This window comes from Mirounga angustirostris, unplaced genomic scaffold (assembly GCF_029215605.1).
Source record: "Mirounga angustirostris isolate CCGP_5_RB_7025 unplaced genomic scaffold, mMirAng1.0.hap1 SCAF_5, whole genome shotgun sequence".
NCBI lineage: Eukaryota > Metazoa > Chordata > Mammalia > Carnivora > Phocidae > Mirounga > Mirounga angustirostris.
In genome coordinates, this window is record NW_026991713.1 from 165,180,616 (window position 1) to 165,207,576 (window position 26,961).

The window sequence follows — 26,961 nt, forward strand, 5'->3', positions numbered from 1 at the left end:
AGTACAACACTTAACTGACTGAGCCACCCAGGCGCCCCATTATGATAGTTTTAAATTTTTAGTTCCTGTATTTAGGTCTTTTATCTATTATGAGCTAATTTTCATTGAACGAAGCAGAGTTCCAACTTCATGTTTTGCATATCCAGTTGGCCCAGCACTATTTGTTGGAGAGCTTATTCTTTACCCCACTAAATGGTTTTGGTACTCTTGTGAAAAATCAATTGGCTATAGATGATTGGGTTTATTTCTTGAGCCACAGTTTCATTCCATTGGTCTATATGTTTGTCCTTGTGCCAGTACCAGTGTTTTGATTGTTACAACTTTGGAGTGAGGGGTGCCTGGGTGGCTCAGTCGTTAAGCGTCTGCCTTTGGCCCAGGTCATGATCCCAGGTCCTGGGATTGAGCCCCGCATCAGGCTCCCTGCTTGGCGGGAAGCCTGCTTCTCCCTCTCCCATTCCCCCTGCTTGTGTTCCCTCTCTAGCTGTGTCTCTCTCTGTCAAATAAATAAATAAAACCTTAAAAAAAAAAAAAATAGGGGCACCTGGTTGGCTCAGTCATTAATCGGCTGCCTTCGGCTCAGGTCATGATCTCAGGGTCCCGGGATCGAGCCCCACATCGGGCTCCCTGCTCCGCTGGAAGCCTGCTTCTCCCTCTCCCACTCCCCCTGCTTGTGTTCCTTCTCTAGCTGTCTCTCTATGTCAAATAAATAAATAAAATCTTTAAAAAAAATAAAATAACTTTGGAGTAAGCTTTGAAATCTGTGTGAGTTTTTGAGCTTTGTTTTTCTTTTTCAATATTGTTTTGGCTTTTCAGGGCCCTTTGCAGTTCCATATGAATATGATGATTGGCTCTTCCATTTACACACATGCACACACATGCACACACACACACACAAAGCCATTGGGATTTTGATAGGGATTGTATTAAATTTTCAGATCACTTTGTGGAGTGATGCCATCTTAAGAATATTAAGTCTTCTAGGGTGCCTGGGTGGCTCAGTTGGTTAAGCGACTGCCTTCGGCTCAGGTCATGATCCTGGAGTCCCGGGATCGAGTCCCGCATCGGGCTCCCTGCTCGGCAGGGAGTCTGCTTCTCCCTCTGACCCTCCTCCCTCTCATGCTCTCTGTCTCTCATTCTGTCTCTCTCTCAAATAAATAAATAAAATCTTAAAAAAAAAAAAAAGAATATTAAGTCTTCTAATCTATGAACAGGAAATGTTTTTTCATGTAATTATGTCTTCTTTAATTTCTTTCATCAATGTTTGGTTGTTTTTACTGTACCCATCTTGTACTCCCTTTAAATTTATTCTAAGGTGTTTTTTTTTAGATGCTGTTGTAAATGGTATTGGATTATTAATTTCCTTCTTGATTCTTCATTGCTGGTGCACCTAAACACAACTCATTTTCATATGTTGATCTTTACCCTCCAATATTGCTGAATTTGTTTATTAGTTCTAGTACCTATTTTATGTATGTGTGGATTCTTTGGGATTTTCTACATGTAGAATTGTGTCATCTGCAAATAGAAATAGTTTTACTTCTTTTCCAAATTGGATGCCTTTTATTTCTTTTTCTTGTATAATTGCACTGGCTAAGACTTCTAGTACAAGGTTGAACACATGCAAAAGTAGGCATCCTTGTCTTATTCCTGATCTTAATGGGAATCTTTCAGTCTTTCACCATTAAGTATGAGGTTAGGTGTTGGGTTTTCATAAGTGCTCTCTATCATGTTAATGAAGTTACTTTTCCTACTTGCTGAGTGTTTTTATAATGAAAAGGTGTTGAATTTTGTGAATGCTTTTTCTGAATCTATTGAGATAATCATGTGCTGTTTCTCTGATTTTCCATTCAGCAGTTTATTTAGTACCTACTAGGTGCCATGTGAGATGAGCTAAAGATAAATGACATATAGTCTTTGCTATTAAGGTAATGTCACTGGGGAGAGAGGCAGGGAAAAAAATAATTCCAAAAGTAAAGTGATTGATGCTATAAAAAGAGTAACCAAGGGGCGCCTGGGTGGCTCAGTTGGTTAAGTGACTGCCTTCGGCTCAGGTCATGATCCTGGAGTCCCAGGATCAAGTCCCGCATCGGGCGCCCTGCTCAGCAGGGAGTCTGCTTCTCCCTCTCCCGCTCCCCCCTCTTATGCTCTTTCTCTCTCTCACTCTCTCTCTCAAATAAATAAATAAAATCTTAAAAAAAAAAAAAAAAAGAGTAACCAAGAGTGGCTAGGTGGCTCAGTTGGTTGAGCATCCAACTCTTGATTTTGGCCCAGGTCATGATCTCAGGGTCATGAGATTGAGCCCCACGTCAGCTCCACACTGGGCACAGAAATTGCTTGGGATTCCCTTTCCTTCTGCCCCACCCCCAAAAAAGGGCAACCGAGTACTCTGGAAGATTAAAAATTATTGCCCAGCATGGAGCCCAATGTGGGGCTTGAACTCACAACCCTGAGATCATGACCTAAGTGGAAGCCAAGAGTCCGACATTTAACCATCTGCACCACCCAGGCACCCCAGAAGATTAGAAAGTTTAATTCAACTTAGGACTTCGCAGGGGTGCTGATATTTTAGCTGAGTTTTAAGAGTTAAATGGAGGTTCACTGGCCAAGACAAGGTTCGGAAGGGGAATTTCAGTCAGAGGGAATAGTTAGTAGAAAGGTAGGAGAACATGAAGCTCTTTTGGAAATGGCAGATTGTTGTTTGGAGATGAGATTGGGTAGGGAATTGTAGGAGAGGAAGCTAGATGGTAAGGTTGAAGAAAAAGTTCAAATGGCCTTGTACACCATACTTGGGTCTTCAGACTGGGTATGAAAGATACACAGCAAGGCAGTCACTTGCCCGTATGTGCACTATAGCCTTATGGATTAGAATAAGGAGAGCCTGAAAACAGGATTTTGAAAAATATATCAAGCATATAGTAGAATTGTTACTACTGGTTTTTAGTTTTTTCTTTCAATTCTCTCTCCTTGTCTGCCAGTTAGTGCTGTCTTGTGTCAGCATCTAATACCATTTCCAGAGTGCAAGAGGTGATAGGTAGGAGAAAAAATACATAAAATGGTATATACAACTATTAGAATTTGAATTCTGTTAAGTTTTATATAAATATCATACTTCTTTTGAAGTCATCAAAAAATTGTTTTAAGTGAAGCAGTAAAAGAGCCCTTTTGAAAACACAGAAATACTTGAGTTTAATTTCTGAAATTTGCATTGCTAGAAAATAAATGATTAGCCATCAGTGCAGGAAGTTTATTTTCTGTCCTGCCTGGCATTTGGCCAAGACTGGAATGGATTTCCTGGTAATTTGGTTTGAGAGATGACTGCTTTACATCTTCATTGGTATCTGTAAAGCCAAAATAAATTGATTATGAGGTCACTGACCACTGAATTCTAGTTAATGGTGACTGTGTTTCCATACTGCAGCAACAATATTGCACTTAGAATCGTACATTATTTTATAACTTAAGAGCTTAATTTAGATCATCGGTAATGGTTGCATAGTAATTAGGACATACAAACAGAAAACGAATTGTTCAAATAATTTAATTCAAATTAAATCACTCACTCAACAGTGAAGACATTTACTGATGCATATCAATTATTACTTTGTAGAATTTCTCTTCAGTACTGTCATGAGATTACTGTTCCCTAAAAGCATTTTCTACTTTAATAATTTTTCCTGATTACATTCAAAGAGATACAAACTTCAGAATTCTTAAAATTTCTTTCAAGCATACACTTCAATTTAAAGTACTTTTGATCAGAAACTTGGTGACATGCATTGATATTTATTATGAAGTCTCTGGAATTATCTGGAAAGTAATTCTTTCATGTGGAAGGAAAAGGACGAGGGATAAATATGAAAAATGGTAACTTCAGTGATGAAAGCATAATCTAACCTAGCAACTCTTAAATTTTTTTATTTCAGGACCAAAATTATTAAAAATTATCAGACTCGAGGGTGCCTGGGTGTCTCAGTAGGTTAAGCGTCTGCCTTCAGCTCAAGTCGTGATCTCAGGGTCCTGGGGTTGAGCCCTCATTGGGTTCCCTGCTCAGCAGGGAGTCTGCTTCTCCCTCTCATTCTGCCCCTCCCCGTTGCTTGTACTCTCACTGTCTCTCTCTCAAATGAATAAAATCTTTAAAAAAATTATCAGACTCAAAAGAGTTTTTGTTTATATGCCGTATCTGTGTATATATCCCAATGTTTATTTTATTAGAAACTGAAAATTTTTAAAATATTTTAAATTCACTTAGAAATAAGAAACCCATTATATATGAACATAATATAGCCTAGAAAATTTTATGAAAAATAACTACTTTCTTTTTTTTTTTTTTTTGTAAGATTTTATTTATTTATTCATGAGAGATAGAGAGAGAGAGGCAGAGGCAGAGGGAGAAGCAGGCTCCCCGCGGAGCAGGGAGCCCGATGTGGGACTCGATCCCAGGACCCTGGGATCACGACCTGAGCCGAAGGCAGACGCTTAATGACTGAGCCACCCAGGCGTCCCAAAAATAACTACTTTCTATAACAAAAAGAATTAGAAGAGTATTTACATTTTTGCAAAATATCTTCATTGTCAAACTTGATACTTAGATTCTCATATCTGTTTTGTATTCAGTCTTTTGCAATATCACATGTCAGGTAGGCTCTGGAAAGCTCTACTATAACTAAAGAGAGAATTAGTGTTCACTTTATGAAATCCCCAAAAGGGACTCAAAACCAGTTTGAGAACCTCTAGTGAGTTTCAGGCAACCACAAAGTGTTAGTTTATTCTGGATTAAAAAGGATGTCTTGCAGATGTCAGTATTTTTTCTGACTTCGATATTACAGTGGAGAGAAGTTTGTATAATCTCCCTTCCAGACTTCAGGGAACTTAACCAAAATAAATTTGTCACTTTTTAAATGTTTTCTGGAATCTAGGCTACTCTCAGGCATGTCCCGTGTGTTGTCTCAACATTCAGGCTTTTTTTTTTTTTTAATTTATCTGACAGAGAGACACAGCGAGAGAGGGAACACAAGTAGGGGGAGTGGGAGAGGGAGAAGCAGGCTTCCCGCCAAGCAGGGAGCCCGATGCGGAGCTCGATCCCAGGACCCTGGGATCATGACCTGAGTCGAAGGCAGACGCTTAATGACTGAGCCACCCAGGCGCCCCTCAACATTCAGGCTTCTTTGATCTTGTGGCACCTCTATATCAACATGTGGCAGAGGAAGAGAGAGAGAGCATGGAGAATTGTGCACAAAGTCTTTAATGCTTCCTCTTAGAAGTGTCACACATGATTCCTCTTTATGTTTTGCTAATAAAAGCCATGCCTAACATCAAGTGGTCCTAACTTCAAGAGATAGGGAAGTACAGTCCTCTCATGTGCCAGAGGAAAGGAGGCCTGGATATATTGGTGAGCAGCACAAATGTTTACCACTCTCTTTGAAATGATGTTTTTAAGGAACATGAATATAAATACCTTGAGCACAAGGACCTTGTTTACCACAGTATGATGAGCACCTAGGATAGTATCTCTCATAACCAAGAAATACTTGTTGAATAAACAAGTGAGAGGAAGACATTAAACTTCCCAAATTCAGTAAAGCAATAATATTTTCTGATTGGCTATAGGTATAGAAGAGTACAAGTTGAATTTATCTCTAAGGAGGAACCATTTTTTTTTCTTACATTTGGAGTTTATTATGGTCAATCTTCAGTAAATGGATGGTTTAGTGGGGTAGTCAAAAAAAATGAAATAGCATTTTTTTAAGTCTGTCATTTATAGAAATAGAAAGTTGATATACATGCAATCATGTCTGTGCTACCATTTACCATATGATTTCATTCTCCCGCTATTTTTCTTCTCAAAATACAAAATTTAGCTTAGTATAGCACATTTCATTGATTGATTCAGCAGAAATTTTTGAAGACATTGGGAAACAAAACTGACAAAAATCCTTGCCTTTTTTTTCCCCAGAAAATAAGCAATAATTATGGCAAATAAGTAAATTTTTATATATATCATTAGATGATAATTTCTTTGAGAAAAATAGAGCAAGGTTAGCAGGATTGAGAGAGTGGAATAGGTTAGGGAATGGGTTACAAATATGCAGAGAGTAATCTGAGCAGCCCTTATTAAAAGATGATGTGTCTGAGCAAAAACATCAAGGTGGTAAGGGAATTTCCATCCAGATATTTGGGGGCAAGCCTGTACAAGGTAGAAGGAGTAGGCTTTGAGGCAGGAGAACACCTGGTTTGTCTGAGGCATTACATGTGGTTGGAGTTGAAGCAGTAAGACAGAGATAAGATAGATTGGTTGACTTCCAATCTTTGCTTCTAGTCACCCCAGGGACCACAGTCATCGTGCTTATCTAGTTTCTTTGATCGTGGAAATTCTTGTCTCTTAGCAGTAGTCTTCTATCCCTGTCCATGCCCTTGGCTCTGAGACAGTTTTTTAAAAATAGCCTCAGGGGGGCGCCTGGGTGGCTCAGTTGTTAAGTGTCTGCCTTCAGCTCAGGTCATGATCCCAGGGTCCTGGGATTGAGCCCCGCATCAGGCTCCCTGCTCAGCAGGCTCCCTCTCCCTCTCCCTCTGCTGTACCCCCGGCTTGTGCTCGTCCTCTTTCTCTCTCTCTCTCATTCTCAAATAAATAAAATATTTAAAAATAGCCTCAGGTTGAAAAGGCATAACTCATAATTTAGTCTTAGCCCCAGGCTTATCTCTTTGTTTAGTGGATAATTCTTTTTTTTTTTTAATTTTATTTATTTACTTGTCAGAGAGAGAGAGCAAGCGAGCACAAGCAGAGGGAGAAGCAAGCTTCCTGCTGAGCAAGGAGCCTGATATGGAACTCAATCCCAGGAGACTAGGATCATGACCTAAGCCGAAGGCAGCCGCTTAACCGACTGAGCCACCCAGGCGTCCCTAGTGGAGAATTCTTTACAGTATCTAGAAAGGCCTAGATTAGGCTTTTTTTTTTTTGCTCAGTTTTATCTCCTATCAAGTCTTCCACATCACTGCCTCTACATACACTTACTTGAGCTTGATGTACAGAATTTGACTTTTTCAATCCTGAAAATGTCCAAATTACTGTACCCTCAGTCAGTTTCAGTTTGGCCTTAACTGAGCTGTATTTACTTTCAAATATTTATTGATGTCAGGATTTACTGAAGGCTAAAAAATTTAGTCAATAAATACCAACATCTGGACTTTAACTTACAGTTTTCCCTAATATTATATATAGACTCAATAGGCACATGATCCATGTCCCAAGGTACAATATTTGATAGTTTAAAAGGACTGAAGCTGCTACAAAAATTCTCAAATTCCCTGTTTGGTCTTATGGGGTCCTTACTACTACTCTCTGACAACCCTCCTCTTAACTTTATATTACAGTTTCTCATTCCCGATATGAAGTTCTTAGTTGCAAGCAACAGGAACCAACTCAGGCTGATTTAAATAGAAAGATAATTTATTAAAAAGGTATAAGGTGACATGAGAGTCCATATATAAGTCCTACCATTTATGGTTAATTGTTTTTCAAAAAGAATGCCAAGACAATTCAATGGGAAAAGAATAGTCTTTTCAACAAATGGTGCTGGGACAACTGGATGTCAACATGCAAAGATTGAAATTGGATCACTTCTTTAATATCATACTCAGAAATTAACTCAAAATGAATTAACACCTAAATGTAAGAGCTAAAACTGTAAAACTTGTAGAAGAAAACATAGGAATAAATATCTATGGCCTTAGATTTGACTCTAGTTTTGTAGATATGACACCAAAAGCATAAGCAACAAAAGGAAAAATAGGAAAATTGGACTGCATTGACGTTAAAAACTTTTGTGCTGTAAATGATATCATCAAGAAAGTAAAAAGACAACACGCAGAATCATATCCAGATACTAGAATCCAGACTATGTAAAGAACTCTATGATTCAGTAATAAGAATTCACATCACCCAATTTAAAAATGGGTAAAGAATTTGAAGGGACACTTCTCTACAAAAGATTGTAGAAATAGGGGCACCTGGATGGCTCAGTCGGTTAAGCGTCCAACTCTTGGTTTCGGCTCAAGTCGTGATCTCATAGATCGTGAGATCGAGCTGAGTTGGGTTCCATGCTCGGGGGGAGTCTGCTTGAAGATTCTTTCCCTCTGCCCCTCCCCCCACTCTCTCTTCTCTCTCAAATAAATAAGTCTTTAAAAAAGAAGGATATAGAAGTAGCTAATAAGCACACGAAAAGATCCTTAATATCATTAATCATGAGGGAGATGCACATCAAAAGCACAATTAGATACTATTTCACATCCACTAGGATGCCTATAATAAAAATATCTGGAAAAAAGTATGGTAGTTCTTCAAAATATTAAACATAGAATTATATGATCCAGCAATTTCATTTCCAGGTACATACACAAAAGAAATGAAAGCCGCTACTCCTATTTGTACGCCAGTGTTCATAGTAGTAGCATTCAAAATAGCCAAAGGGTGTGAACAACAACCCATTGTCCCTCAACAGATGAATGGATAAACAAAATGTACTATATACATACAGTGGAATGAAATTCCATAAAGTGGAATGAAATGTGATACACGCTGTCACGTTGAAGACAGACATTATGCTAAGTGAAATAGCCAAATTCAAAAAGGACAAATATTGTATGATTCTACTTATATGGGGTACCTAGAATAGTCAAATATGTAGAAACTAAAGTAGAACAGTGGTTATCAGGGACTGGAGGAAAGAGGGAATTAGCAGTTATTATTTAACAGATACAGAGATTCAGTAAGGAATGATAAAAAAAATTCTTGAAATAGATGGTGGAGATGGCTGCACAACAGTGTGAATGCACTTAATGCCATCGAACTGTATACTTTAAAAATGGTTAAAATGGCATGGAACTGGTGAATCACTATATTGTACACCTGAACCAATATAACACTATGGGTTAACTACACTGGAATTAAAATTTTAAAAATTTTTAAAAAATGGTTAAAATGGGAAATTCTGTTGTATATTTTACCACAATAAAAACAAAAGAAAATTTAATAATGTGTTTCTAAGTATGTGGAGAAATTAGTATCATCATACAGTGCTGTAAAACAGTGCAATCACTTTGAAAAACAGTCTGGCAGTTCCTCAAAAAGTTAAACACAAAATGGACAAAGGCCTTAGTATTTCTCCAAAGAAGATTAACACAGATGGCCAATAAACATATGAAAAGATGCTTGTTTCGTATTCTTTTATGAGCAGTCAGTGAGGTGTGTCCATAAGAGGAGTCTGAGAAGAGGCTCAGGAAAACAAAGTTTATTATACCTACAGGTCCTAGAGATAGAAGGCATGGCATGGACTATGTAGAAAAGCTACCAGGGTGGTTAGGGGACAGAAGACAGGAGCAGGGGCAAGGGTTAGGCCAGAGCCTTTACTGGGGTTTCCAAATGAAAGGCAAGACAGGGCAGGGTGAACAGTTTAGGATTGGCTAGTTTAACTTATTTGGTATTTGGTGGTATTTGGGCTTTGATTTCCTACCTTTTTTTTTTTTTTTTTTTTGGCCAGCTGTCACAAATTGATTTCTTTATGAACATTTCAAAATGCAATTAAGCAAAAGAGAATACTTTTTTATTAAGCTATCTAATGTTTTTATCAAATAATGATTTTAAATTCTTAAGTTATTTTATTTCCAAGAGTGGGATTGGATAGAATGATATAATGAATGATAATATTCTATAAGGTAATATCATATGTAGCCCTGATGGTTCAACAGGTTCAAATCAGGAAGTTCCCATTAGAATTGTTTTTTCTGCCTCTCTGTGTTCAATCTATACTGTAAGTTGGCGTCAGAAACTATTCTGTCCTTCATCTGTAAAAATGGAGACCACTATGAAAGGATCTCACTTATTTATTCCTTTTTTCCAACTGTCCATTTGTTCCTGTATCCCAGGATATAAGGATGATTGACCCTGTCTCCGTAAGAAATACGGTGGAGATAGATTTGTAATTAGCTGTAATTCAATGTGATGACTGCCATAAAAGTAAGTCATTTAGGATGCCATGAGGGCACAGTATTGACAGTACTTGTATGTATTAACTGTCTTTCAGTGTTCCTGAAAACTCAGTTTGGTACCATTACCTTTGAATGGGAATGACTTTGCATTTTTGCCTGATAAGTGTCTATAGTCAAATAATATGATTTCTTTATATAATAGAAATAAGTTCCTATTTCAGTTATTACATTTTCCAATTCAATTCACCTTCCAGTCCATCTTATCAAACTTCACTTAAAAATCAATACACTGGGGCGCCTGGGTGGCTCAGTTGGTTAAGCGACTGCCTTCGGCTCGGGTCATGATCCTGGAGTCCCGGGATCGAGTCCCACATCGGGCTCCCTGCTCAGCGGGGAGTCTGCTTCTCCCTCTGACCCTCCCCCCTCTCATGCTCTCTGTCTCTCATTCTCTCTCTCGCAAATAAATAAAATCTTAAAAAAAAAAAATCAATACACTGGGGGCGCCTGGGAGGCTCAGTCGTTAAGCATCTGCCTTTGGCTCAGGTCATGATCCCAGGGTCCTGGGATTGAGCCCCGCATTGGGCTCCCTGCTCAGCGGGAGCCTGTTTCTCCCTCTCCCTCTGCTGCTCCCCTTCCTTGTGCTCTCTCTCTCTCTCTGTCAAATAAATAAATAAAATCTTAAAAAAGAAAAAAATCAATACACTGAAGGCCCCTGGGTGGCTCAGTCCATTAAGCGTCTGCCTTCAGCTCAGGTCATGATCCCAAGGGTCCTGGGTGGAACCCTGCATCGGGCTCCCTGCTCAACTAGGAGCCTGCTTCTTCCTTTCCCTCTGCTTGCCACTCCCCCTGCTTGTGCTCTCTCCCTCTCTCTCACGCTATCAAATAAATAAATAAAGCTTTAAAAATTAATACACTGAAACATGTCTTTTTCCTAAAAACATTGTTGGAGTAGAAGATCATGCTTCTGAGCTGATTAATTTTTTTCTTGATATAGAAAATAACATTTATCTAGTTGTTTTTAGGCAGCACAAGACCATTGAGCTCTCCAAGAACCCAATCTGAGATTTGCAAAGCTGCCAAAATATTTTAAGACAAATGAGAATATGTTAACATACATGTTGTCAACTGTTTCATATTTGTGTTTCAGAGATAATAAGTTTCTAATGAGCCACAAGAGCCCTGTGGGATTAAGGATGTAAATTTCAAAATCTAGATTCCTTCCTGTATTATCATATTTGGCTGGAGTTCTGTTTTCTCTAAATGTGAAAATACCAAGTCATAATTTCTCAAGAGGGATGCTTATTACGTTATTAAAAACAATGAATTACATTACAGGATAAATAACAGCAGGCCAAGCATAGACCAATGATGAAAGTTTGTCATGAACTAAAGATTGTGATTAATCCAATTTTGTTCATTTGACTAGAATTGGAAGGAGAAAGGAAAAAAGGGAAGGATGGATTATATTACAGAGTTTATAGTGGGTTTACAGAAAGAAGGAAGAATAAATTGATTTGAGTTTACAGTGAAATTTGAACTCACAACCAGGGGTTGTGAGACTAATCTTTTAACCTTTGTGTACACAGACACATTTTGTGTACACACACATTTTGAAGAAAACGATAAGCAAAAGCAACACCTAAAGTCTGCAGTGCCTAATATAGTGCTTATTAGCATATAATATGGTCATTATACATGTTTCTGGAGATTGTTTAAAATTCTATTTTGGTTTTTTTTTTTTAAGATTTTATTTATTCATTTGAGACACAGAGATATAGAGGGAGAGGGAGAAGCAGGCTCCCTGCTGAGCCAGGAGCCCGATGTGGGGCTCGATCCCAGGACCCTGGGATCATGACCTGAGCCGAAGGCAGACCCTTAACTATCTGAGCCACCCAGGTGCCCCAGAATTCTCTTATTTTGTTTTTTGTTTTTTTGTTTTTTTAAAGATTTTATTTATTTATTTGACAGAGAGAAAGAGATAGCGAGAGCAAGAACACAAGCAGGGGGAGTGGGAGAGGGAGAAGCAGGCTTCCCGCCGAACAGGGAGCCCGATGTGGGACTCGATCCCAGGACCCTGGGATCATGACCTGAGCCGAAGGCAGATGCTTAACGACTGAGCCACCCAGGCGCCCAGAATTCTCTTATTTTGAAAGAAGGTTTTGAGTTAAAGCAGGAGTTGGCACTTTACAGCCCACAGGCCAAATCTGGCCTGCGATCTGCCTTTGTAAATAAAGTTTCATTAGAGCGCTGAGTTCATTTATTTATGTATTGTCTATGTTTTTGCACTACGGTTGCAGAATTGAGTAGTTTGGAAAGTGACTATATGTCCCACAAAGCCCAAGATACGTACTCACGGCTTTTTACAAAGTAGGTGGCCAACCCCTGAGTGTAATCCTCAGTTTCAGCCATACACAATTGTGTTATTTCTTATAATCCAATGAGCTTTGTAAAGGTAATATATTTGTTGTGTTGAAAAATGTTTTGATCCCCTGGTTTTCCCCAACTTTTTCGTACTTAGAAAAAACTTTGAAGAACATCTTATACCTTTAACATAGATTAGGTAAAATTTTGCCATGTTTGCTTCATCTGTTCATCTCTCTCCGTGTACATGTATACATACATGCCTTTTTTTTTTTTTTTGCTGCTGCTGAATTATTTGAAAGTTACAGATATTGTGCTCCTTCAGCATACACCTCTAAGAATGAGAGCATTTTGCTATACAACTGTCTTTTCTGTAGCACTTTGTTCATCTCTGTGTTCCCATTTATAAACTGTAGAAATTCTAAGTATTGTACATTAGTTATCTATTGCTTACTTGTGGTAGCCTGAATAATGAATGGCCCCCTAAAGATTTCCATGTCCTAATCCCTGAAATCTGTGTATATGTTACCTTACATGGCAAAGAGGACTTTGCAGATGTAATTGAGGAATTAAAAATATATCCTGTATTATGTGATGGGCTCAGTGTAATCACAAGGGTCCTTACAAGAGGGAGGCAGGTGAGTTAAAAGCAGAGGTGATAAGTAGTAAGAGAAATGTGACAGTACCACAGCTGCTCACATTGAAAATGGCAAGGCTCAGGGCGCCTGGGTGGCTCAGTTGGTTAAGCGACTGCCTTCGGCTCAGGTCGTGATCCCGGGGTCCCGGGATCGAGTCCCGCATCGGGCTCCCTGCTCGGCAGGGAGTCTGCTTCGTCCTCTGACCCTATCCCCTCTCATGTGTTCTCTCTCTCTCCTTCTCTCTCTCTCAAATAAATAAAATCTTTAAAAAAAAAAAAAAGAAAAGAAAATGGCAAGGCTCAGAGTTTTCACACCCAATTTCAAAGCCATCAACTCCTTTTTTTTTTAAACAATCCTTAATTTCTCTCTCCTTTTGCATTTTACTATAATTATCAAGAAAAAACTTGGTGGCATCTTCAACATTTCCTTGCTTGGAAATTTCTTTAGCTGGACTATCCAGTTCATTTGCCTCATTTTCTACTTTCTGTATAACTGCAAGTGACAGGGTTGCTGAACTTTCTGTTACTACATAACAAAGATCCCCCTGCCTCCAGTTTCTAATCAGATGTCCCTACCTTCCTTAAAACCTTATAGGCAGCCTCCTTAAAGTCCTTATAGCTACCTCCTACTGCCCAATTACAAATAGAACCCTACTCGGGCGCCTGGGTGGCTCAGTTGGTTAAGCGACTGCCTTCGGCTCAGGTCATGATCCTGGAGTCCCTGGATCGAGTCCTGCATCGGGCTCCCTGCTCGACGGGGAATCTGCTTCTCCCTCTGACCCTCCCCCCTTTTATGTGCTCTCTCAAATAAATAAAATCTTTAAAAACAAAACAAAACAAAACAAATAGAACCCTACTCATGACACCAAAATCTGTATTAGTTATCTACTGGCACTTGAAAATTTTAAGGTGATTAGCAGCTCAAAACAGCAAGCATATTATTACACAGTTTCTGAGGACTAGGAATCCAGGTGCAGTTTATCTAGATGCTTCTGGTCCAGGTCTGTCGTGAGGTTGTAGTCACACTGTCAGCCAGAGTGGCAGGCATTTCAAGATTCAATTGGAAGAGGGTCCCTTTCCAAACTCACTCACGTGACTGTTGGCAGGTCTCAAGTCCTTGTCAGTCACTGGTTGGAGATATCAGTTCTTTGGCACAGAGACCTCTGCATGAAGCTGTTCACAGCATGCAGCTGGCTTTCCTCAGAGCAAGGAAGCAAAGAGCAAGAGAGATTACCCAAGAGAGAAGATACAGACTTCTTGTGACCTAATCTCAGAAGTAACATCCCATCATTTCTGCCATATTCTAGTTGTTAGAAGCAAGTTACTAGATTCAGTTCACACTCAAAGGAAGGGGATTACACAGGTCATGGATACCCGGCAGGAAACGTAGGGGCCCAATCTCAGAGGCTGCTTACCACAGATAACAAGACACTTGTATCTCAGAATGAGCCACAAACACTTTTAGTGTGAAAACAGTTTATTAGAGAAAGTTTAATCTCCATAAGATCAAGCCACATTCAGAGTTTGGCCTCATAACATTTCTGAGAGTTTCTCCTATAACTTGTAGAAGTTTGACCATCTGAAACCCTTAGGGAATCAGTCATTCTAGTCAAGTTTCTGGATAGATCTGTCCCAGATCAAATCTTAATTAATAATTTGGTGTAGAATTCCTTCTGTATTTGATCACATGCTTCCTTACCTTCTTAAATAAATTACTGACCATATTTTAAAATTTTATTTCATCAAAAGAAAATTAATCATTGTATGTGTTATATAGGAAAAATGCTGCCCCCCCCCTTACACAGGATATAGAATTGTCTCTTTTTTTTTTTTTTTTAGATTTTATTTATTTACAGAGAGAGAAAGAGATGGCGAGAGAGGGAACACAAGCAGGGGGAAGTGGGAGAGGGAGAAGCAGGATTCCCGCTGAGCAAGGAGCCCAATGTGGGGCTCAATTCCAGGACTCTGGGATCATGACTTGAGCCAAAGGCAGACACTTAATGACTGAGCCACCCAGGCGCCCCTGTTGGTCTCTTTCTTAACTCAAGGCTTCCTGTCTGCCTTTTTATAATTTGTGTCTTGTTTTGTCACTTTGCAGTTACCAGTACTTGCCCATTGCCTATATGATTGCTGTATCTAATTGCTGTTAGTTGAAACTAAATAACTTAGGTTGAATAAAACCCTGTGTGAAGGAAAAGGGACCTGTGGAGGGTTGAATCTGCAGTCTGCACGTCACATTAATGACATTTACTAACTGCTGCTAGTTGCTCCCAGACTTTTGTTTACATTTTAGTTGTAAATTGTTAACTACATATAGGTGAGGCTGCAGTAATGGTGAAGTGGTATTGGGCTTAGTGGGTCAGTTCCTAATTAATTTTATGAGAAAGCTGAAAGTGACCTGAGGACAAATAATCAGTATTGTATATTGCTTGCTTCAGACAATATTCTGAACCTTTTCTTTCTTGGATTTTTGAAACTTCTCAGGCAATTTAGGCAAAGTCTCCTCCCTTCTTTAGCTCTGTATTCTAGGTAATTTCACAATTAAAGGCTGTACTTATAATAAAGTTAATTATACTTCACTTCAAAAATCTGAACCTGATTTCAGACTATAAACCCAAAGCAGCAAATATAATTTACTTTTATATTTGAGTGATTTCTTTGGAAATTCTGTCTGTTGGCAGCCATAGCCTCTCAAATGGAAACACACTGTCAGTACCACAAGTAAAAGCTATTAAGCTTTTAAATATGTGGAACTCACATTTTTATATGCATTTCTTTTAGACTTTATTAAGTGCTTTGCTCTGAGTGGCTCAAAAGCAGTGCAGTAACCTTATAACTTGTTAAACACAGACCTGGAAGGCCTACTAGAGAGGGTGAAGGTGGAACTGAGAAAGCAGTCCCCCTTTGATACTCAGGCTTTGAGAAACTGCCTTCAAACTCACCAAGTATCAGAGCTCAGAGGGGAGCAGTTTAAAACCTCTTAGTCTTTCCTCATACCTCCAGTCTCTTGCAAATAATTAACAGTAAAGCTAAAGACTATGGGAATTACATGTCTCTCCTATCTTTTTTTTTATCTTTTTTCTCTGTACAACACAGAATTTCTTTTCCAGTAGTGGTATGTTCCTCTATTTAGCAATTCCATAAATAGTGGCAACCTCCAGACACAAGTTACCTACCAGGACTTCAGAGAGTGTACATACTATGGGTGTACCTTCATACATGGAGAAAGAACACTGGCCAAAAAAACAAAAGAGCCAGCTGAGGAAGCACAACTGTAATTAGCCTCAATCTTCATATACAGAATTTCAGTCAACTTCTTGTGCTTCAAAGCCAAGACGCACAGGATATTTGCAGAACTTCTCTAGCACGAAAGAGACCAAAAGAAAGAGAAAAGGGAATCACAGAGGAAATAATGTAATGAGCAAAAGAAAATGTAAATGATAGGGCGCCTGGGTGGCTCAGTCGTTAAGCATCTGCCTTCGGCTCGGGTCATGATCCTAGGGTCCTGGGATCGAGTCCCACATCGGGCTCCCTGCTCAGTGGGAAGCCTGCTTCTCCCTCTCCCACTTCCCCTGCTTGTGTTTCCTCTCTCACTCTGTCTCTCTCTCTGAAATAAATAAATAAAATCTTAAAAAAAAAAAAATGTAAATGAACTAGAATTAATGTTCTTGTAGAAATAAGACGAAGGAATAAGAACAAGATGATTTTTGGGCGCCTGGGTGGCTCGGTCAGTTAAGCGTCTGCCTTCAGCTCAGGTCATGATCCCAGGGTCCTGGGATCGAGTCCTGAGTTGGGCTCCCTGCTCAGCGGGAAGCCTGCTTCTCCCTCTGCCTGCCACTCCCCCTGCTTGTGCTTTCTCTCTCTCTGACAAATGAATGGATAAAATCTTTATTTAAAAAAAAAAAAAAAGAACAAGATGGTTTAAAAAAACAGAATTTAAAAATATGAGAGATGAAATTTAAAATCAGTAAAGTTGAGAAAATCTCTTAGAAAGTAGAACAAAAGGACCAATAGATGACTTGGAAAGAAAAAAAAATTAGAGGCTTTATTCAGGTGGTCCAGTATTTGACTAATTGGAGAAAAATAGGGGCGCCTGGGTGGCTCAGTCATTGAGTGTCTGCCTTCAACTCAGGTCATGGTCCCAGGGTCCTGGGATCGAGCCCCGCATCGGGCTCCCGGCTCAGCGGAGAGCCTGCTTCTGCCTCTCCCACTCCCCCTGCTTGTGTTCCCTCTCTCGCTGTGTCTCTGTCAAATAAATAAAATGTTTAAAAAAAAGAAAGTGATGATGAGGAAATAATCAATGTTGTAATATAAGGACATTTCCAGGACCAGAAGGACATGTATCTCCAGTATGAATGAAGAAAACGAGTCTCATCAAGACACATTATCATGTAATTATAGAACACTAGGGGTAAAAAGAAAATTCTTAAAGCTTCTAGAGTGAAAACAAAGGTCATATAGAAAGGACCAGGAATTAGAATCATATCAGCCTTGTCAACCCAAACATGGGAAACTAGAAGAGAGTGGAGCAATGCCATAATTTCAAAAAGAAAATTACTTATCTAGAATTACATAACCAGATAAACTTTCAATCAAGTATTAGGATAAAATAAAGACATTTTCAGACATGCAAAATCACAAAAGATTTGCCTTTTTAAAAAAGATTTATTTATTTTAAAGAGATAGGAGTTGGGGAGGGCAGAGGTAGAGAGAGAATCTCAAACAGACCCCCGCTGAGTACAGAGACCGACACGGGGCTTGATCTCACAACCCTGACACTATGACCTGAGCTGAAATCAAGAGTTGGACACTTAACCAACTGAGCCAGCCAGAGGCCCCCAAAATTTGCTTCTTATACACCCTTTCTCAGGAGCTACTGAAGAATGTACCAAAGATGATGGATTAACCAAGTAAATGGAAGACCTGGGCAAGGAAATGGGAATCAAAACCAGAGAGGTGTGAAGAATATCCAGGATAGATATTCTTGGAAAATCCCAAGACAACACCTGAGCAGGAAACCTAGAGAACAAGCAGTTCAGATGGAAGTAAACAGAGGGTTTCAGGAAGGATGTTTTGGGAAAGGGGAAAAAATGAAAGAGGGAATGTAAATGCCAAGAATCATATATTACCTAGAGCAGAAATCTCCCACTGAAGTCAGTACTGTTGGGAATGCATAAACTATAAATGATGAATTGCCAGAGGCTCAGTGAGAGTTCAAAAGATTGAGAGTTTAAAAACTCCAGGGGCACAGTCTTAGGGAACCCCCCCAAACTCTCATGAATTTTACCTCCAGGAGCCCCACAAGGTTCTCTGGGTGAAGATCAGAGAAAAATCCCCGGTGCTCTGACAGAGGGAAGGGGAAAGTAACCATTTTAAAATAAGCTTGGGGGCGCCTGGGTGGCTCAGTTGGTTAAGCGACTGCCTTCGGCTCAGGTCATGATCCTGGAGTCCTGGGATCGAGTCCCGCATCGGGCTCCCTGCTCAGTGGGGAGTCTGCTTCTCCCTCTGACCCTCTTCCCTCTTGTGCTATCTCTCATTCTCTCTCACTCAAATAAATAAATAAATAAAATTTTAAAAATAAATAAGCTTGGGATACTAACAACAGCTTGAGTTCAAAGTAGACTATTTTGCCAAAGCCTAACCAGCTTGGGAGAAGGGAACTGCCCAACTCTAGCCCCTCCAGTTTTTCTGTCTTACCTAAAGGGGAGGGAGGGGAAGCTGAGAAGCACTTAACAATGGTTACAGCCCAGGCACACAGACTCACTAAAATACTTAGATGTAATTATGGGAGTATAGAACACTTTCTCCCCCACCCCCCAAACACACATACCATGCCACCACACCAATCAGGCTCTTGTATAATAACAGTGGATTACTACTAAAAGAACTACAATGCTCAGATTCTATTTTTAAAAGAAGTCTCTAGGGAAACCCCAGAACAACAAGGAGTACAAAAACAAGGACACTTGAAAAATTTTAGCCTCTGATACGTACAGTTCCAACAAACAGTGAACACAGGCTGATTCCTAGCCAGATAAACTTAAAACCTCACACTAAAGGCTTATTTACTTTGTCCCTTTTACTCAGTATATCATGTCCACTTCTAACAAAAAAAGCTACAAGATGTGCTAAAAGGCAAAAAAACAGTTGGAAGAGACAATAGAAAGTATTCCAACTGGATTCATATATGCCAGAAATTTTGGAATTATCAGACTAGGAATTTAAAACAACTATGATGAATATGCTAAGGACTTTGATGGGAAAAGTGAATGTAAGCATAGAGACGGAACTAAGAAAGACTCAAAAGGAAATGCTATAGAGGGGCGCCTGGGTGGCTCAGTCTGTTAAATGTCTGCCTTCAGCTCAGGTCATGGTCCTGGGGTCCTGGGATCGAGCCCTGCATCGGGCTCCCTGCTCAGCGGGGTTTCTCCCTCTCCCTCTGCCCCTCTCCCCGACTCGTGTGTTCTCTCTTTCTCTCTCTCTCTTTCAAATAAATATTTTTTAAAAATCTCTTCAAAGGGGCACCTGGGTGGCTCAGTTGGTTAAGCATCTGCCTTCGGCTCAGGTCATGATCCCAGGGTCCTGGGATCGAGCCCCGCATCGGGCTCCCTGCTCAGCGGGAAGCCTGCTTCTCGCTCTCCCACTCCCCCTGCTTGTGTTCCCTCTCTCGCTGTCTCTCTCTCTGTCAAATAAATAGTAAAATCTTTAAAAAAAAAAAAAAATCTCTTCAAAAAAAAAAAGAAAAGGCTACATACTGTATGAGCGCAACTCTCTGACATTGTGAAAAGGCAGAATTGGAGACAGTAAAAAGATTGGGGGAAGGTAGGGAGGGATAAGTCATTGGCGCACAGGATTTTTATGATAATGGAACTATTCTGTATTTACTGTAATAGTGGATACATGTCATTATGCATTCATCAAAACCCACAGAAAGTACAACACAAAGAGTGAACCCTAGTGCAAACTAAAGACTTTAATTAAGAACAGTCTATGACTACTACTTCATTAATTGTAACAAATGTACCACAGTAATGCAAGATTTTAATAGGGGGAACTGTAGGAGAGAGAGAGGACATATATAGGACTCTACTTTCTGCTCAGTTTTTCTGTAAACCTAAAACTGCTCTAAAAACTAGAGTCTACTAATTAAGAAATATATGAGGCTGGGTGCCTGGGTGGCTCAGTTGGTTAAGCGACTGCCTTTGGCTCAGGTCATGATCCTGGAGTCCTGGGATCGAGTCCCGCATCGGGCTCCCTGCTCAGCGGGGAGTCTGCTTCTCCCTCTGACTCTCCCCCCTCTTGTGCTCTCTCTATCTCAGTCTCTCTCTCAAATAAATAAATAAAATCTTAAAAAATATATATATATGAGGCTATTACTAACTTTAGCTAAAATAACAAGCTGTGTAAGAAAATGTAAATATGTGATATTTATATTGTCATAAGAGTGGAAACTTACAGAATGTGACTTTAACCAGAAATAATTATGTAATTTTTGAGAGAGTAGAGGAAGGGAAGTGTTGCAGACCTGGTATCCTCATCTCTCATAATAGAAAATGGGTAACAGAAGTGAACATCCATGCTCCTATCTGAAGGCGTTTCCTTCCCTTAGGTACCCAAGTCCATCTCCCCACGTCTCCTGTATCATCAGATTTTGTTCTCCAGCAGGATCTTTCCCATCAACAAACAAATATACCCTTAGTTCTTCTTTCTTAACATTAACACACACACACCCATACTTCTTGATTCCAGTTGCCCTGCCATTTCTTTGCTTCCCTTTACATCAAAACTGAAGTTTTCTGTACTCCTTGTCTCCAGTTCCTCGCCATTCTCTTACATCCACTCCATACAGAATTTCACAGCTACCATTCTATTTAATTTGCTCTTGTCAAATTGACGGTGACCTTCATGTTGCTATATCGAGTGGTCAGTTATCGTCTTAGCTCCCAGCCTCTTTTGACACAATTGATTACTACCTCCTTGATAGGTTTCCTTCACTTGGTTTTAAGGACACTTTTTTTGTTTTCCTTCTGTGTTACTGGTAGCTTCTTTTCAGTCTTTGCTGTTTCTTCCTCTTCTCCCTGACCTCTTAATGCTAGAATGCCCCCATATCTCAGTCTTAAGTCCTCTGCTATTGTGTCTCTACCCTGAGCCCCTGGGTTATCTTATCAGGTATCAGGGCTTTAAATACCATCTGTAAGTTGATGATTTTCAAATTTATATATCCCAACCAAGACTTCTATGAACTCTAGGTTTGTATATCCAATTGTTGACTTGACATTTTCATTTATTGTTTAATAGACATCTCAAGCTTAACATACCCAAAACTAAACTATTGCTCTTTCCCCTGAAAATATGCTGTAGCCAGAATATTTCCCAATTCAGTTAATGGCAACTCTGTATTTCCACTTCGTAGTTGCTTAGGCCAAAAACCTTGGAATTATCCTTGACTCCCCTCTGCTCTCTCACATCCCACATCCAGTCTGTGTAATTAGGTGTAATTAGAAAAATAAAGATCCACAAACGTACCACTTCTCACCATCTCCTTATCATCCTCTCTTGTCTGGATTACTGCTATAACCTCCATACTTCTATCCTTGGCCCTCTACTATGTAAACAGAGCAATTAGGATGATCCTTTTAAAATGCAAGTTCAATCATGGTACCTATTTGCTTCCCATTTCACTACATTGGACAAAATACTTAATTTCTCTGTGACTTAGTTCTTCATTTGTAAAATAGGAATAAATAATACCTCCTTCCAGAGATTGTGGGACTCAATGAGATAATACATAGGAAGCACCCACTTAACACCAACCTGAGACAATAATGTTTACCTGCTGTTCTTATTATTTTTATTTCCCAATGCACCCTCCAAATCAGGAGCCTACTTTTGTCTCCTCATCATGCCTTTGGGGCTTGAGGTGAGAGGGTTCTGTAGGAATGTTTAGATTCTGAATGCCTAGTTCATTGCTGTCAAGCACAATCCTCAATCCATTAGTACCAGAGAAGAGCATCTGTTCATTTAACCAAAGGAAATTCCATACCTAACTTTGCTGTTTTTATAAGCAATGTAGTGCTGGGTTTCCTTCACTAAATAGGAATTGCTTTGTCAAATAGAAAGTGTTCTTTTTGTCGGTACCATAGTTTCTATCTTTTGAAGCATTTGTTCTCTAAAGGATAAGGAAAGGAGGCAGCTTCCCACTTACTTTTTGATTGAGCCTTTTATCTAATGTCTTATCCTTACCCCTTTTTGGTTTTTTATTAAATTTGTGACATCATATAGTTAGGGGTGTTTTCCCCCCTTATAAGTCTTACCTCTCTGGAACTGTTGGTTCCTGGAAGACTCTTACAATATTTCATATTCCCACTCATATTTTCTGTCTTGCCTTGCTGGTTTTTATAATGAACTGAGGGGCGCCTGGGTGGCTCAGTTGGTTAAGCGACTGCCTTCAGCTCAGGTCATGATCCTGGAGTCCCTGGATCGAGTCCCGCATCGGGCTCCCTGCTCGGCAGGGAGTCTGCTTCTCCCTCTGACCCTCCCCCCTCTCTCTCATTCTCTCTCTCTCAAATAAATAAATAAAATCTTTTAAAAAAAATTTATAATGAACTGAGAAAAGGGAAGGTTTAACCATAAGATTTGCTAATGGTAATAAAAGACAAGACAGTGCTGGGTGGGGCCTTCTGAGCCTCACTCTGCCACTGACTTGCTGTGTAACCCCCCGGGCTTTCATTGAACCTTCTGCTTGAATTCTAGCAGAAGAGACTAGCTAAAAGAGAGGAGAGCCAGTTTCTGAGTCAGAGGATATGAGGAATATAAGAAAAATTGCTTGGGGACCTAACCCACTAACTGGAAGAGGGACTAGGGCAAATCTGCCTTGTTCTGTTCAGTAATGCAGCCAGGGTACAGGATCCTAAGCCTGCTTAGGGTATGCCCTAGGGGCTTGGAAGGTGGGGGCTGGGACACAGTTACGTGAATAGAGGGAGAAGGAAAGACACCTGAGAATCTGGTAAAACAAAAAACAAGAAAAACATCCTATTGGCTTGAGCCCCTGTGCTGGATTTACTGTCTGCTTGCAGACAGGCACAGTGGAAGTCAGAACTAACATGATACACAGCGCCAGGGGCTTAGCTACTTCCTACATCAGAAAGCTGCAACAGTAATACAATGTCATATGTCAATTATATCTCAGTAAAGTGGGGGTGGGAGAGGCACGGTGCAGGAAGCTAGAACAATTTTTGGCCTGTGGTGATAGGGTAGAACAAAGAGGATTCTTCTTACATGCAGATTCTTTTTTTTTTCTTCAAGATTTTATTTATTTATGTGACAGAGAGAGCGAGAGAGGGAACACAAGCAGGGGGAGTGGGAGAGGGAGAAGCAGGCTTCCCGCTGAGCAGGGAGCCCGATGAGGGGCTCGATCCCAGAACCCTGGGATCATGACCTGAGCCGAAGGCAGACACTTAACGACTGAGCCACCCAGGCGCCCCTTACATGCAGATTCTTCAGGGAGGAGCTAGACCAGACCCCCTGTTGAGCTGGGATTATTTGAGGGTATGACAGAGATGGTGGTAGCTTTTGAAACAGTCCTAGTGGATGCAGTGTTGTTATCCTGCACCCACCTTAGCTTCCATCATGATGCATCTCTGAAGACAGGCCTTGCCCAAAAGTCCAATGTCTCTGTTTTAAATTTAGGCTTCTAAGAGACCATAAAGAATGGAGCAGGTTTGGGCGCCTGGGTGGCTCAGTTGGTTAAGCGACTGCCTTCGGCTCAGGTCATGATCCCAGGGTCCTGGGATCGAGTCCCACGTCGGGCTCCCTGCTCTGCGGGGAGCCTGCTTCTCCCTCTCCCCCTCCCCCTGCTGGTGTTCCCTCTCTCACTGTGTCTCTCTCTGTCAAATAAATAAATAAAATCTTTAAAAAAAAAAAAAAAAAAGAATGGAGCAGGTTTTAGAAATTGTAGAGAAAGAGACAGGCCAAAGGTACAGTCATTTCAGAGGGAATGCTGCTACTTTTAGAAGTGGGTCAGTCGGGCGCCTGGGTGGCTCAGTTGGTTAAGCGACTGCCTTCGGCTCAGGTCATGATCCTGGAGTCCCGGGATCGAGTCCCGCATCGGGCTCCCTGCTCGGCAGGGGTCTGCTTCTCCCTCTGCCCTCTTCCCTCTCGTGCTCTCTGTCTCTCATTCTCTCTCTCTCAAATAAATAAATAAAATCTTTAAAAAAAAAAAAAAAAAAAAAGAAGTGGATCAGTCGTCTTATAACCAAGTAAGAATCCATTAGGTCTGTGGGCTTTAGGAGTCACCATTTAGAAGATTTTTTTTTTTTGCTCAGAGAGGCTACTCAGTGACTCTCTTCCCAATAACCATCTGTAGTTTCTGACCATACTTTCTCAGGTTCAGCAGTTATCAAACTTTGGCTAATGGAGGAGACCTTCTTTACTCTTGATTGGCACAAATAGTTCCCAGTTTTTTTGCTGTTGCAGTGTTGAAGCAAACATCCTTGTATTTAAAGTGTGTGTGTGTGTTAGCAGTAAGTTTTTAGTATTAAGTTACTGGCTTAATTTGTTCAATTTTGTTCTTGAAGTATAACATGCAGAAAAATTACACAAATCATAGCTCTATTAATGATATAAAACAAATACACCTAGGACGCCTGGGTGGCTCAGTCGGTTAAGTGTCTGCCTTCAACTTAGGTAATGATCCCAGGGTCCTGGGATAGAGTCCCACGTCAGGCTCCTTGCTCAGTGGGGGGCCTGCTTCTCCCTCTGCCTGTGCTTGCTCTCTCTTTGACAAATAGATAAATAAAAATCACTAAAAAAAATGAATACACCTTCACAATTGCTACCCATATCAAGACAAAATTCCCAGCACCCTGGAAGCCTCTTTCATCTCCTTCACAATCACTACCACTTCCCTCCTCCCCAGAGTAAACAGTATCCTGATTTCTAACATCATGAAGTTGTTTTGCCTTTTTAGAAACTTTAAGATACTTAAATGGAGACATGTATATCATTTTTAGGGGTCTGGCTTTTATCCCCTTCCTCATTATGTGTTGTGATTCATAGCAGTAGTTCATTTTTCTTAATTGCTACTCAATATCATTATATACCACATTTATTTATTCATTCTAATTGCATTGCTTGCAATGCCACCTTTATCATAAACCAAGTATCTGTACACAAGGGTCTGTTTCTAGGTTCTTCATTCTGTTTCATTAATATATTTGTCCATAATTGTACCAAAGCCTTACTGTCTTCACTCTAACTTATTATCTTTATTATTTTACATATATAATAATATATATTGTAACATATATTTGTATATTATAACAGTTATAACTTATATGTGTATATATATCTAGCTGTATAGTTGGCTTAATTATAGCTGTAATAATAAGTCTTAGTATCTAGTAGAGTAGGTCCCCCACTTTGTTCTTTTTAAGATTACTTTGATTATTCTTGGCCCTATGCATTTCCATATAACTTTTACAATCAGCTTGAAATTACCCCTGCCCCTTCTGCCCAAAAAAGTATGCTGGAATTTTGATTGGAATTCCCTGAGGAGAATGAACATCTTTACTATATTGAATCTTCCAATCCCTGGAAGTGGTATGTCTATTTTTTGGTCTTTCATTTCTCTCAATAATGTTTTATAGTTTTCTGTGTAAAGATCTTATACATCTTGTGTTAGATTTATTCTTAGGTATCTGGTGGGTTTTTTTTTTTTTATGTTGTTATAAATGGTATTGTTTTTTAAAGTTATTTCCTTATTGCTTGTATTAAAACATAATTTTATATATTGAGAAGAGTAAAGTTTTTATTTATAAGATTTTTATGAGGTTAAAAGTATATCATTTTAAGAATCATCTAATATTCAAATTATTATGGGAATATAGGGCACATTAAGAAAAGTAAATTTGGGGAGCACCTGGGTGGCTCAGTCAGTTAAGCATCTGCCTTTGGCTCAGGTCATGATCCCAAGGTCCTGGGATTGAGCCCCACGTCCAGCTCCCTGCTCAGCAGGGAGTCTGCTTGTCCCTCTCCTCCCCACTCGTGCTCTCTCTCACTATCTCTGCCACCATCTCTGTCTCCCTCTTTCTCAAATAAATAAAATCTTTAACAACAACAAAAAAGTAAAGTAAATTTGGAATAAATCTAAGATTTGTAAGGGTGGAGATTTTAAAGGGATACCAGGAGGAGCCTGTTCCCAAATTTTGTGAATTCTCTGTTGGTTGCTTGAGAGAGATGGCCCAGGGCTTGCTTTCTCTCTCAGCTCAAATGATTGGAGCTTGGAATGTTGGGATGCTTTTTTTCTTCTTCAGACTGAGCCCTCTCCCAGCCACCCCGCATTTGGGAGCACTCAGGCAAATGTAGAACAGGTGGGACCAGAGTGAATGGGAATTTCACTCAGTCCTTCAATGCTAGCAGTTTTTAAACTGACAGGCTTCCCTCCCATTCTAAAACTCACCGAGACGGAAGCAGTAAATCCATCCACCATCGGGCATTGCAAGCATCCTGAAATGATGATGACAGTACCTGTTTCCTTAAACTCACACTTGGCTTTGTTTTTCCAGGTCTATAAAGGAGAATTTCAGCTCCCTGAATTTCTTAAAGAAAAACCTCAGGTACTGTATCTGCTTCCTCTTCTTAATCTGATAGATAGACTCTTGTGTCAGAGGGATCTTTTTAAAGAGTGCTAGGCTGGTGGTAGAAAGATTGGCCTCTGGTAGTTGTTGGTTTTAACAGTAATTTAACACCATCTTAATTTGAGAGAGCTCAGTGTCAGTGTCTTCCAAAATTAGGGAACTACTTTATTGATAACTAAAATCCAATTGCTTGAGGTAACTTATAAGCCATATGGTATTCCACATACAAGAAGCCTGCCTTAGTGAATCTGCTCCGGCCTTCTGATATCTAACTTGAAATAAAACTATACAGCCACCCTTTGTTCTTATCACATAGACATCCATGGCCTTTTAACTTGTCTTACT

The 26,961-nt window shown here is 39.9% G+C and overlaps 1 protein-coding gene and 1 long non-coding RNA gene across 9 annotated transcripts in view; one reads left to right on the forward strand and one right to left on the reverse strand.

The window, feature by feature from the left end:
- TPST1 (tyrosylprotein sulfotransferase 1) overlaps positions 1 to 26,961 on the forward strand; it is a 164,376-nt gene that overhangs the window by 132,597 nt on the left and 4,818 nt on the right. For all 8 annotated transcript variants that reach the window (XM_064593058.1, XM_064593060.1, XM_064593057.1 and 5 more), the window contains one exon: positions 26,545 to 26,595. In XM_064593058.1, coding sequence (XP_064449128.1) covers positions 26,545 to 26,595 — 51 coding nt within the window. The remainder of the gene's footprint in view (positions 1 to 26,544; positions 26,596 to 26,961) is intronic.
- LOC135364578 (uncharacterized) overlaps positions 13,770 to 26,961 on the reverse strand; it is a 33,894-nt gene continuing 20,702 nt past the window's right edge. Inside the window, exon 3 of the long non-coding RNA XR_010411972.1 lies at positions 13,770 to 14,173. This is a non-coding gene — a long non-coding RNA (uncharacterized LOC135364578). The remainder of the gene's footprint in view (positions 14,174 to 26,961) is intronic.